The 14,327-nt window shown below is 39.1% G+C and overlaps 1 protein-coding gene across 2 annotated transcripts in view; it reads right to left on the bottom strand.

Annotated features, from left to right (window-relative positions):
- Positions 1 to 1,096: 1,096 nt before the first annotated feature.
- Positions 1,097 to 14,327, bottom strand: part of musk (muscle, skeletal, receptor tyrosine kinase) — a 40,227-nt gene continuing 26,996 nt past the window's right edge. For both annotated transcript variants that reach the window (XM_044334179.1, XM_044334180.1), the window contains 5 exons: positions 9,715 to 9,889; positions 8,883 to 9,069; positions 8,612 to 8,803; positions 6,203 to 6,351; positions 1,097 to 2,995 (listed from right to left, as the gene is read on the bottom strand). In XM_044334179.1, coding sequence (XP_044190114.1) covers positions 2,301 to 2,995; positions 6,203 to 6,351; positions 8,612 to 8,803; positions 8,883 to 9,069; positions 9,715 to 9,889 — 1,398 coding nt within the window. In that variant the 3' untranslated portion in view covers positions 1,097 to 2,300. The remainder of the gene's footprint in view (positions 2,996 to 6,202; positions 6,352 to 8,611; positions 8,804 to 8,882; positions 9,070 to 9,714; positions 9,890 to 14,327) is intronic.

Raw genomic sequence — 14,327 nt, forward strand, 5'->3', positions numbered from 1 at the left:
CCATAAAACTCACATACACACACTCATGCACTGGGAACCAACACAGACACATTCACAAAGGTATACAAACCCACACCACTGAGTGGGACAAATTCATGCATGACACAGAAATTCACTGTAAAAATGTCTCACGTAGCTTTCCATGGAAAACCTTTTCCCCTGCTGCAGTTGACCCATCTGATCCCTCTTGCGGTGAGTAATAACACTGCAACATCCACATGGTAAAATACTTTGTGCACTTTTTTTAAGGGGTGGGTGGGGTGGCGTTGGGGGTGGGGGCTGTTTTGGAACAAGTATTCGAGGAGGCCCATGATTAAAAAAAAATGAGAGAAAGAGGCATTTAAAACTAAGTTTTAGAAGTTGAGTTGCAGTTCCTGTCCTCTGTGTCTTTCACTACCAACATTTTTCATATTGATATCAATAAATTAATGAATATGCTGTAGGTAATTTTGTATTATCTGCAGTGACTCTTCAGGTCTCTGTTCACTTCTCAGTTCCACTGAAACTGGCCTTGAAATACTGTAATACTGATGAAGGTTTCGGGCACGTGTCATTTGCTGTGGGCTGTGTTGTCTGTTGATGTGGCTTTTTTAACTGCTGTTCCACACTCTTACCATAAACCCACACCAGGCACAGAAGCCTAGGTGGGGCCACTGCCTCCCATTTATTTTCAATGAGCTGCGGAAAATCACTTGTGCGAATTATGACAGGACTGATGTTGGCACAACGCAAGCAAGGCTTAGGGATGGTGATCCCGGTCTGTGTGTCCACAGTCTGTCTGGACAGCACTTTGGTCCAGAGCAATTAAGATAATAATATGCTGTTGATATCAATATAATAAGTAACATTGTGACTAAATTTAAGTCACACCAACTATATGTAGCTGCTGGTTTTCACCAGTTTTACAGAGAAGTTTTAGTCAGATGAGATGACACTACACATTTTTTATTGATACCTCCTATTCAGCTTAGGGGATTCATGCACACCTTGTGCAGCAAAAATGCTAATTAATTCTTTCCCAGATATGAAATACAAATGTGTTCAATAATTATGTTTATTTGCAAGCAATACAAATAAATATTATACTTAATGGATAGTAACTGTGGCAAAATTGTATAATTGTTTAGGTAATGTAACAAATAACAAAAAGGAAACATCACACATTTAAGAAGAATATAAATGTAATTTATCTGAAAGGCATCTCTAGTTAACATGATAGATATTTTCTTTCATTTCATATTAATCTCTTAATTAAATACATTTACTAAACAAAAACTGTGTTGAGTAATGACTCAAAAGATTTACAACACAAGCAATGTTGTTAATACTGTAGTCAAATTGTGTAATAATAAAGCCCCAATTTAATTAAACACAGTTGAAATGAGTTTCTATATTTGTGAGAACCAATTAAAGATTAATTCATTCAGAATGAAGATATTTTTGCAGATTGAGGGCATTTTGGCCATTCTTCACTTCGTAAAGAGTCTATTATAAGGCATGAGAATGAATCCTGTTAATGAGATTCTGCAGTTATATTTAAACAAATCTGTGTGTCTGTGCTTCAGTGAGAGACTTCATTAGAGATGTCAAGAATTCATTAATAAACTTTATACAGATTTTGTCAATGCCCTGCACTACTTGTTATGCCAAACTCTGTGTGTCAAACACTGTCAAAAATAAGTAAAACTGAAGTGGAAAAAAAAACATCTACAACATAGTGACAAAGAAATCAAAAAGTAAAATAATAATGCCCAAAAATGGAATAACAACTTCTCTATAAAAACAGTCAACTGGTTATAGTTTAAAGTGATTTTGTGCCACTGTGGAATTAGCTAGAGGTGACTAAAACAAGCAAGGTAGTCTTTGAAAAGTAGATACTTTGAAGTATTAACTATGTCAACATGGCACTAACAAAGTGAATGACATTCCACATTCTTTACCACCTCTCTAAGGGACAAATAAATTGCATTATCACATTTGCCAAAACTGCTTGAAAACTTAAAAATGAAGAAGAAAAAAAAAATCCAACAATTCCACATGCGCACATTAAGCCAGCTTTCAAATGGCTAAGGGTTCATACATGCATTTAACAGCAGACCTATCTGATGGAAACTGCTGGTCAAGATGAAACAAAAAGGTTTGGTACCAGTTTGAGTCTCCCGAAAAGAAAAACTGGGCAAAAATGACTATCATTTCACTACGAGTATTCTTTGTATGCTCAGGCTCAGTGTCAGGGTTCAGTTGAGGTGGAACATCATAACACAATGGTTATTTGCACAAGGAAACCATTTTTTCCCACATTAGCAGTCAGGCTCAGTGTCAGTGTTTAGTGTGTTTTGATGCATACGCTCCAGTATTCGATGTATACTACTGAAGCTGGGCCTATCTGATGGATGTGTGCTCCAACAAAGCCTCATCAGATTGTACAGTTCCAGAGGACAGTTCTCAGGACAGGAAAGGATGTGACCATCCCTCACATAGTAAATAACTTCCTCATGGCCCATGCCGTAATACGGCTGCATCCCATGGGAGAAAATCTCCCATAACACCACACCATAGGCCCACACATCTGATTCAGTGGTGTAGCGGTTATAGAAAATAGACTCTGGAGGCATCCAGCGAATGGGGATGGCGTCATTCTCATTGGCTTTGTAGTAATCAGCTGAGTATATGTTTCTGGAGAGGCCGAAGTCTGCGATCTTCACCTCCATTTCCTCCCCAACCAAGCAGTTCCGAGTCGCAAGGTCGCGATGGACGAACTTGCGCTCTGATAGGTAGGCCATTCCTGCCGCGATCTGCTTGGAAATAGACAATTGCTCAACACAGGAGAGTAGTCCTGCCTCCAGCTCAGAGGAGAAACTGCGACCCGATAGGCTGGCACGGCTGAGGGTGCGCACCGATTGGTTTGGAGATCGACGACGCAGGAACTCATTGAGGTCACCATGGGCCATGTACTCGAACATCAGGCACATGGGTTTACCCACTGCACACACACCTGGGGAAGACAGCATACAGATGATATTATATTATGATCTATAATACAGATAATATAAGTGGGCTTGTGAGTTGTGTATTTTCCCACCACCAGCCCAGAGGTCTGAGAGAACAAACACAAATACTCACCCACATAAACACATCATTAGACCACGCTGAATCAAGTGTGTTTTTTCTTCTTCAGCAAACCATATAGTGAGTTCATTCAGTGTAAAAGGCAAATAAATATTCAGCCCAGACATAAACACAGACAAAACCATCTGTGATGTGTGCATGTTCACAAATAAACTCTCACGCATAGTGTATGTACAGTGGTACATTAGCAGCCCTGTGATGTAAACGTGTATATTTCTAAATCGACTTTATGTTCCTCTGAGTCTGTCTGTGCTGTGGGGAAACACGGTCAGTTAAAAAGAATTTCTAAAATTGCAAGTGGTATGATTGTGGCTGCATTTCCCTGTGAGTTGTGATTAAGAGAACTCACAAATAACATTTAGGTTTCTGGAAATCCAAAATGCAGTATGTAGTTGACAGTGAGGGCTACTACAGAAAACTGACTTGTTTGTATCCCTGGTATGGAATGGAAAGAAAGTGTTTTGACATATTATTTTTAAAACTGCCATCTATTAATTACCTCTGCAGTGGTTTATCTTTTAACTAATGTGAGTCTGCCTGAAAACCTCAACGAATTTCCACAATCTTTCTCAGCCATAACTACGGTATGAAACACACCAAACAATAACTTGACAAATCCTAAAGGCACATTTATGTGATCAAGAAATCAATTTACCCTATAATTTCATTGACATTAACAAAGTCGCAGAGGGTAACAACAAATTGGAGAATATTTCTAGCACTGAGGGAGGTTTACACTCAACAAATCCATTCTAATTTATTTACTACTTATTTACTTTACCTCTATAAAAGAGTGGCTGTCTGCTGGCTTATTTATGCATTCCTGTAAATGCCTTTTGCAAAGTGCACTGCTTAGTAGAATTAGAGCACACACTGTTAAGACTGTGCAGAGCCCCAACAGCCCCTGCATAAGTTGTAGATGTACCATTCATGTAACCTGGCATTCACAAAGATTTCAAAATTATGTATGAATACTTTTATAGTTCTGTAGGAAAAATCTGATCTCCAGATCTGACAACAAGAAAGGAAACACAAATGTATTGCCTTGAACCCCTTAAAGCTCACTGACCTGCTGAAAGCCCAGTCATTATTAACTCTTTCAAACTTTGCTGAAACCCTGTTCAAGCTGAATTTTAATGGACTTCCCAAAGTGTCACAATGTACCAAACATATCCAGCTGAACTGTGTGGAAATGTGTTTAAAAAATGAGGCACAAAGCATCTAGAATATTTCCATCTGTTGGAATGTTGCAACCATTAAGTCAGCGCAAAAATTGCAACAACAACATGTCAACATGCAAGTTTTGTCAAGAAGAGGAAGCTTGGAGTTCATGCACAGTTGGTTTATGTCCTGTGGGTCACAGAGTAGGACAGCTCCCTCGAGAACAAGCTTTGGTGTGTGTATATGTGTGTGTGTGTGTGTGTGTGGAGTGTCCACACTCAGGACTGTAACCCAACAGTAGCAGCCTTGACTGAAGGTCAGTCACGGGATTAAAATGTTTAACTCTATCGCTAAATATACAGAACACGGAGGCCTCGTCTTGGACATGCAACGAAACAATGAACACATGCAAACATATGGCATCTCTAATCTCAACACATGCATGTTATAGATGATGCATATATTTTGAAACATGATTTGCAGTGTATTATTAGTCCCGAGGGTAATTAGAGGTCAAGGAAATAATCTAATCAACTCTGGTTTCATGTACACCAGAGACTTTGGCGTGTGTCACTCTCCAGATGAGTCATCCAAAAACAAATGTCACTCAAAACTGCACAGAAAAGATAAGATACTGTAGTTTAATACACTTCTGGAAAAAAAATTGCATTTTTTTTCTCTGCAACAGTGAATGTTGATTTAAAAATATTTCACAACCGAGCTGGGGCTGTAAACTGAACCAAAGTAAACATGCTTCTTTCAGCGCAGCCAGTGACCAATGGCTCTGTTTACTCACTGACAGCACCAAACAGACTACGTTGTATCTCTCTGTCTTCTTGGAAGTATATTTGGATGCAAACTGTTTGTATTAGATTAGACAAGGCTGTATTAGTGTGTATAAGCTTTAATAGAGGACATTTGTTTTACTAAGGCCAACAAAGCTACATTAGTCGTCAGGCAGCACTTGTTTACTGGCAAACAGTCCTATCTATGTCTCTAGTGGTTTTATAGTACAGTGAACTAGATCTGAAGAAAATGACTCCATTCAAGAGAATCACATTAAGTGCATCGAAACTAGAAATGCAGGAATGAATGAAATTCCCCTTTATTTTCACATGATTATTTCACTTTCATAGAGAAAACATTTTGGTTGCTTTCGTATGAGCCACTGAGATAAGACATATCAGGCAAAAAACATATTTAGATTTTTTTATCTTTCTTCCTCGTTCAGTTCAAACCTTAACAGTAATCTAAAAGGAAACATTATTTGTGTCACTGATGAGATTATTTACATGCTTAAATGGCCCTAACTTCAAGTGTTTTAGATGCCTAAACTTCACTATATTGTACTTACTATGACTGATTTTTCCAGGTTTTAACCAAGTATTTCAATTTGCTTGAACATAACCATAAAACCTTGATGATTTTTGAATATTGTTGGCAAACCAAATCAAAATTTGAACTTGAAATGTTTGTAGATCTCTGGTAAACTGCTCAAATCACAAAAGTGATGGGTGGAAAATAAGCCAAGTAGGAAACATCCTGTCCAGCACAGAGTGCATATTTAACTCCAGGACTGTATCCACCTACAGTAGTGATCTGGTCAGAGTCCTGGATTTGATAACATAGTGGTTGCTTTTGCCCAGAAACTAGTGAAAAAAACATCTTGTTCACTGCACATTGTCTCATTTTCTGTTTTGTTCCATCTTTTCTTCATCTCAAGCTGTTTTGTTTCTCTCTGTCTGTGCCTCTCTATCTGTTTTTGCACTTTCCTCATTTCTCAAGCAAAACACACCGATCCAGCAGTTGCACATTGTAAACTCCAGCTGTGACTGCGGCCTCTTTGGAAACCTGGTTTCATCCTGAAAGCTCTTTCTCACGCACACAAACACAAACATACAAACACACTAACCTAGGAGCCGTACGATGTTTGGATGGTCAAATTGTGCCATGAGTGCTGCCTCTCTCTGGAAGTCATTCTGCATGTCAGCTGAGGCTTCCTCCTTCAGCATCTTCACTGCCACCATTGTGAAGGACTCCATTGGCAGCAGGCCTGGTGCTCTGCAACAAACAAACATACACAAACGTATTCAAGCTCAGACAATGCACACATGCAACTATGTTATCCTTCTAGCAGAGGAGAGGAAGAGAGAATTTAAGGATTTTAACAGTTTGTGTCTATTTATCTTAAGCAACCACATGCCTGAAAGCATTCAAAAGTATATAAATCCAGAATATTATGATTTTTGTGGTTTTTTTGTTCTTGGTAATGCATTAACCAGATTTCTATAACCTTATATTTAGAATGTCTACTAACAAGCAACCCCAGTACAACAGTGCAACCATATTAGTACACTACATTGTAAATGTCAGTCACTTGGAGGAAACACACACACACATAAATAGATGCATACACACACTTCCTGTGTTGGCTCACTTGAGAGGCAAACTAACGTCAACATGTTGTTTCTCAGTGGAGATTTATATATAGTCTGCACACACAAAACTACTGGTACGCACACATATGGAAACACTCTCTCAGTCACTGTTAACACACATACTGCACACTCACACACATACATTAGGAAACTACAGATTAAAACCCATCTGTCAGGAAAGAAGATATTTACCCCTCCAGTCTATTTAGAGTTCATGTATGCCTGCATGTGCAACATATGTGTGTGATTCACAACCAATGCATGTGATGGGTTTAGGTTTATATGATTGTTTATCTGCCCTCTTCAACATATGTGCATCAGTACTTACTTCTACATACTTCTATCTTTTTGAGAACCAACTTTCAGTTTTATATGTTGAGACAAAGTGACATTTTGTTTGTTTTGACATTTTAGTTCTCAGTTTCTGAAGGAAGTTTTAGAAGGCAAAGACTAAGGTTTTAGGTTTAAGGTTAGATTTAGGTTTACAACTACAGTAGTGAGAGTCCCTAACATGTACAGGAATACAAATGTGTGTACGCATGTGTGTGTATTAGGTTCCCAGGGGTGTTCATATACTGCGCCATTCCAGTTTTCATCTGAGGGATTACCGGCTAGCCTGAAGGACATCTCTTAGATCTGAATGCCTATATACTACAGGTGCTACTGTGAAAATGCCACCAACCTCAATAGTGCTGTGCTTACTGTGCTTTTATACTGTATACACGTTCTATTACTGTACCCCCAGTTTATCTATTATGCAACAATTTTGCAGCAGTATAGTATGTAATACACTATAGAACAGAAGGATCCTAAATATTTTTGCTATTCCTGTAGAAATCAGCTCATTAAAATGTAAAAATTTAAAGTAATTGCATAAATCTTTGAGGTCTCTTTAATAAGACTTTTAAACATTCCATGGGAAATGGGACAGTTCTTTTGGAGGCAGCTTACTTTTTAAGCTCCTCTCTGTGAAAATTTAAGTTTACTGTTTGTGTCAGTTCCAAACCATCGATCAGGGACACCACAAAGGTGGGAGGACTGTGGGACTTGTGTAGGAGGAGATCAGTTCTGATTATGCTGAGTCTCACAAGGCTAGAAAAACCTTAATCTCTATCTTATGTCACTTCTGAAATATTTTACTCGGCTATAATTGTTATCAGTCATGGATGCATTGGCTATCAGTGACTGTGACATCCTGTCACGGGTAGATTATTCAACCTCAAACAATCAGATTGGGATTGTTTTAGTGTAACAGCTAGTGTTTGGTCAATTCTGTGCAAGAGGGGTGACAGGTTTCTGTTATGATGTATTGTTTTTCTGCTAAAAAAAAAAAACCTGTTACAACTAGAATATACATCACTATAAGCCACATGGATATGTATGACCCAGGTCTGGTATTTAGTCTATAGGGATTTATTTGAGACACTTGTGTCTTGCTGTGAACAGGGTCAGTGTGGAATGAAAGTGACACCTGTAGCAGCTCTCCTTGTGACTTTGTGAATGACGCAGCACTTCTCAGAATGACCAGTTGCCTTGTTTAGTCACTCTCTCCCCCCTCTCTCTGAATTCTATCTCACCCCTCTCTCTTCCTCTGCCTGACAATTATCCACATCATCATGTTAGCCCCTGGCAGTGGTTATGATGATGACATGGCAATATTCAGTATTAGTCTATGTAAAGTAATACTGCAAGCAAGCTTCCCATCTTCTACAACCTCTTACCCATTTAGGGCGGAAGGCTCTTTGAGGTGCCTTTCTTTCACTCTCTGTATCATTTCTAATCCCATCTCTTCTTCTCTCCTTTTATTGTCCAGATGGATAGATATATAGTTAGTCTATTTTACCTTTAAAGCTTTTTGCCTCTGCTTCATCTCCCTCTCTTACCTGGCTTGGAAAACCCGTCCGAAGGCTCCCTCTCCAATATCTCTAACATATTGGATATTATTTCGAGGATACTCCAGGGCCAGCAGCTTTGAGTTCAGCAGCAGGGGAACCCGCTGGTACATGGGGTTTGGGTGGAGTCGATCCAGCAGGAGCTCAGACGGAAGAGCAGTGAGTTTCGGGGTCTCCATCTCTCTGTGGACAGAAAGAAGGAGTAAGGAATACTGTAGAAAGACAGACAGAAAGAGAACCAAGACTCTTGTCTTTCTTTTACCTCTTCCTGTTCCTCCACTGTTTCCTGCGTCTGCGGCAGGCGAGGATGGTAATGCCAAGGAAGACTGCGGCAGCAAGTGCAGTCAAGACAATAACAATGACGGACATGGAGTAAGCCGGAGACGATGCTGTGGACGTGGGAGGGACACGAGGCGTCTGACGGGGGCCCGGTGACTCTGGCTTCATTACTGACACATAGCCAACACAGAGACAGTTTAAATCAAGGTGTTTTTGCTGTGAATGCACAGTTATATGCTGTAATCTAGAAAGGTATCTTGATTTTAACAGAAAAAATATAAATTATTCAAGTCTCACAAGAACCAAGCATTTATTTGTTCAATTGTTGTTATTTTAATATGGAGCCTAGTGGGTGTAATGGATCAATCGGTAGTTTTATTACTTAATTTATGATCTAGATTTAATAATTTTCATGCACAGAGGATAATGTTAATCAATATTGTTAACATTTACCAAGTTTAAGGTATGTCAGAGATTTCACAATGTTTTTTAACTGGTTTAAATCCATGTTAGTATCTCCATCCACTTTCTCAACAACACTGCATGAAGCAAGCAATTTATTTACTGTTTATTAAGTTGATAACTTCCACACCTTTAATTCTGCTCCGCTGCACACATAACTAATGCCAGCAAAAGATGATATTTCTGAAACAATGTCCAACACAGTGAGTGTCTAAATGTCTTGATTGTGGCTGGTGGACTATTCAACAGCTAGTTGGTAATGTAGTGTACTATACATGGATAGATAGACGTGGATTTGAGCCAGGAATTGGAAACAGGTGACAAAGGTGACAAAAGATGGCACAAGACAGTACCTGGTCTTGTGCTTGCCTCGCCACACTGTGGCACGGCGCAGTACTCCCAGCGTATGTTGGGATTTGAGGTGTAACACCAGGGCTTGTCACTGATTCCTCCTGGGTTCCTGCAGTGATTGTCTGAGTTCTTCAACTCTGGAATGACATCCACAGACAGGCGGTGCTGGTGGGGAACCTACAGGACGAGATATATACAGCATTTCGGTTGGTGCATGATGCTAATGCTAACACTGTCAGGATGAAGGGAAGGATTCCCACTGTGACAACCCATGTTAAAACCATATGTACTCATGATTGCAGAAGTTGCTATGGAGCCATTCATAAGCTATACACATCTGGCACACTTCAAGAAAACTGCTAAAAAAATGGAGAACTATATGTATATGAGGAAAAATATTCAAATGGTTTAGATTATTGTGTTTCTGAGTAACACAGTATGTCCTGCTGTTTTGCTGACCCTGTGACCTGGAGCGGAATAAAAAGCAAACTGTCTTGTCTTAAGGGATAAATAAAATCTAATCAGAAAATTTATGTCTGTATTTTTTCCTGGAATTGTTCGGGAGCTGTTGCAGGCAGATTTGGATGGACTAACCCTAGGAAATGTCTTACTCTCACATCAAACCTAAAATTAATGATGGCCTTGCAAAATAACTTACTACATTTTTCAAGACCTTGTTTAGGACTTATGGTGAGGTTATACAGTTAAAGTTTAATAACTGCAGATGCTGTAAAGATGTTCTTTGGTGAGGGATCTTAAGGGTTGCATGTTTGTTTCTGCAATCTAGAGTGCCAACTCAAATATTGAACATCTGGTGTCTCCATATGACATAAGCAGTTGTCCAACTTATCCCAAGAGATATGAAGTTATGAGCTGAAAAGGTTAGGTTCAGCAAAAGGGCTGCTATAGCTGAATGCTCTGGAGCATCAGTTTTCCACTGGTCCCAGGAATGCTAAAAACAACAAGTCACTGACTTCCAAAATAAGCCAATATGAGCATGTTCTGATCTGTCACACCTGTTGTCAGTGTTCCCAAAACAACGTACATGCTCTTACAAAAATGTATCATAATCTGCCACTTCTATGATTAAGGGTTGGTTAAATATAGGCAGCTAGTGTCACAGGTTATAAACCGTCAGACGGCAAAACCAAAGAGAAAAGAAAGAGAGGAGAATAAAAGAAAGAAGAGAGGAGAGTGGCATGCTGCTGAAAGTGAGGCACTCTTGTTGAGACTGTGATGGACAATCAATGATAACACCTCATCCCTGAAATATTTTAGTCTCTGTATGCTTCTTTTTTGTTAACTTAAATTAAAAGACTTCAATCATTGTTAAAATAAACCGACATTAACTGCTGGTAGGAAACAGGATGTGAGCAACAGTCTCCAGTGTCAAAAGCCAACTCTTAGTACACCCAATCATCCATCCTAATCTCCCCTCTAAAGATGTTTAGCAGCATTTTAACAACATAGCACTACTTCCGCCATTGCTTCTGAGAGAGGACAGTCATTATTCTAATTACTGTGAGAGATTGCTTCACAGGGAAGAAGAAAAGTTACTTCAAGTGCTTATCTTAATGACCAATGTTGTTTTCTGGGGAAAGACAGTCTCATTAAAACACCACATGCTTCTAGAACATTTTCACGACTAAAACAGAGCCACAGTCATTAGATAATATCAATGAAAATTGCCAAAATAAATAAATGACTAATTTAATATGCCTATAAATAACTGAAGTTGTTATAATAAACTGCTTTACAAGTATATATGAATTTATTATAGGTGTAATATTAAAATAATGATGAATAATACCGAACAGTGACTCAAGTGGCAAGATTAAGAGATGTTTAAATTAACCTTTAACAGCCTCTTTTGAGTCGCAGTTGGCTATCATGGTGGTGACTTCATTTGATGGACTTCTTATGACACACAACAGTTGTGTGACTGACTTATTAAGCATACTATCCGGATGAGAATATGGTCTAATGGCATGTTTAATTTATTAGAAATGTGCTCATAAGACTGCAGCAAGACTGAATCAAAGTTTGGCTGCGGTACTTTCCTATAACTCAGCAAAAAATGGGCCACTCATCGCCCTATACAGAGTACATGTAATCTGTAACTCTACAGCGTACAAATGTGCTGAACATAAATTTGATTATACCATGGAGGGTAAAATATGGTGTGTGGAAAATTAGAGTTTTGTTCTCATTTCCTTTAGAACTCATATATGCAGAATATTTTATAGCAGCTATAAAAACATTTTCCTAAAAAACATCTGCTCTGTGATGCATAGAGGGTGAATGATGACTTTGAACTGACGCATCACTCAGCGCAGCTGCTTTTCCTGTGAATCTAATGGACCAGTTAGGCAGGTAAAAGCTACACTCTGGTTTCAACAGAGGCAGTTTCTCTCAGAGGCTACAGGAAACCTGACATCTCCATGAATATATTGTAATTGTCTGTAATCTAAGAAAAATGTGCCAATTTGCAGATTTTGCCAGTCTCTTGTTATCAAAACATCATATCTTTCTTCTTTAGCTGGTGTAGCAAGGGAAACAGCGCCCCTCTGCTGCATGCATTACAATGTGTAGTTGATGCCCTGTTCTGTCTAGCGGTCAGAGAAATGCATTGCTCAAAGGAGGCCAGATTTTTAGCCAATCAGATTTAGGCCAGGCTTGACCAAGCTCAACAGTGAATGGTCAGTTCATCGTAAAAAAACAACAACAAACAAAAACAAGGGAGGCCAGGCTGAACATGGCTCCTCACCAATCAAATCACTGTCCTCGTGAAGTTTTGAAAAAAAAAACTGCCTGAGTAGCCGATGGGACCACTTAGGAAGTTAGCAGAATGGATGGAGATAGGGACCTCAAGTTTCTCATAAAAAAAAGACTTTACTAAGCTTGCTTTTGACATGCAGCTGAAGATAAAACAGAACGGGAGGCCTACCCTGAAGTTGGACCTGAGTCAGGGATGAGTTGAGGGAAAAGCTAGGTCTTTTTGTGATGGGAACTACGCAAGAATGATTGCCTCCTGTTTGACTGGTCAAGCTGCTCCTTGAACAACCCATGGAGCACAACAGGATTCGTTGATCTGACAAATCTTTCTTACATCAGTAACTTACCTATGTGTGGCAGAAAGTTAGCTTTGTTTTGATAATGTGGATTTTTGTCTTTAAAACATATTTTCTGGTTATATGATCCATCTAATGTTTTAGTCGTTACTTTGCAACTGTGCAATTTTTAGCTCTTTATCAGTGTTTGTGAAACAAATATTTCCAAATATGCCTCATTTAGTGAAAACATATAGGCCTTTTGAGTTCTGAATGAAAATGGTACAATCAGCTTCACATCAGTGCCCTCAGGGGACCCTTTCCAGTAAACATTATCCCAATCACGCTATCATTATACTTACAAAGATGAAATGAAAGCTTTGGTGCTGGCCAGGAATTTAAACATAATCATCAAAGTAAACCCACTGTGTTTAACAGTCTACATTTAATTTATGTTTAGCCATCAAAAAATTCCAGTCTTTTCCTGGAATTCTCCCTGATGTCACTGTATCTTCTCAGTAACTTTAGACAACACATTGGCACCATGAATCTATTACTAGACCATAGTGCTAATACTTCCTTCAAATTGAATTGGTTAAGTCATATTTGCGGCTCAAAAATACATCAAGGATAACATGTTCACATATACATATTCACATATTTACAATATGTGAAACCTTAGAGCTGACTTTGACACATTAATGGTAAACATCATTTGAAGAGAAGAATTGGAAAGTGATCTCAGACTTATGTCCAATCATGCTCTGTGGCATGTAAAAAAATGCTGAGCAGGCCCAGTTGATTCTGATTTTGTATCAAGATAGCAAGAGGAAAAGATCTAAGTGACTTTGAAAGAGGGCTTGAGTTACAAAGACTGCTAACTGGTTAGTGTTTCAATAGGAACAGTGACTAAAGTGACATCTGCATTTAGATCTATGGGAAAGACATCAGTAAATAGGGGCAGAAATTGTGGTCGACAGCGCACGTTTGATGACTGTGATGCTCGTGCATTAGTATGATATATAAGGAAAACTGAAACGCATCTCTTCCTCAGGTGACTGAGAATATCAGTGCAGGACGTGATCAGACTGTGTCAGCAAGAACAGTCCATCTACAATTACACAGAGAGGATTATTATAGTAGGGTTTCAGTGCATAAACCCCTCATTACAAAGATGAATGCACATTTGAGAGTTAAGTGGTGCAAAAACCATAGGCACTGGTCTACAGAGATGTGAAAAAAAAGTGATATGGACAGATGAGTCATCCTTCACCACATTCTCGACAAATGGGCGAGTGCATGTGTGGTGTACACTAAGAGAGTATTACAAGCCTGAATGCTTGACCTGCGGGTGACTCTGTCATGCTGTGGGGGGCATTTTGCTGGCATGGTTTGGGTCCACTCGTCCCCGTAAAGGGAAGGTCATTGCAAATCAATACAAAGCTGTTCTGAGTCATCACTTTTATCCTATGATGAAACATTTCTATCCTGATGGGAGCGGCGGTGTCTTCCAGGATGACAATGCCCCCATCCATAGGGCACGAGGGGAGTTCAGAGACTTGTAG

Source organism: Thunnus albacares, chromosome 18 (assembly GCF_914725855.1).
Source record: "Thunnus albacares chromosome 18, fThuAlb1.1, whole genome shotgun sequence".
NCBI classification, from domain to species: domain Eukaryota; kingdom Metazoa; phylum Chordata; class Actinopteri; order Scombriformes; family Scombridae; genus Thunnus; species Thunnus albacares.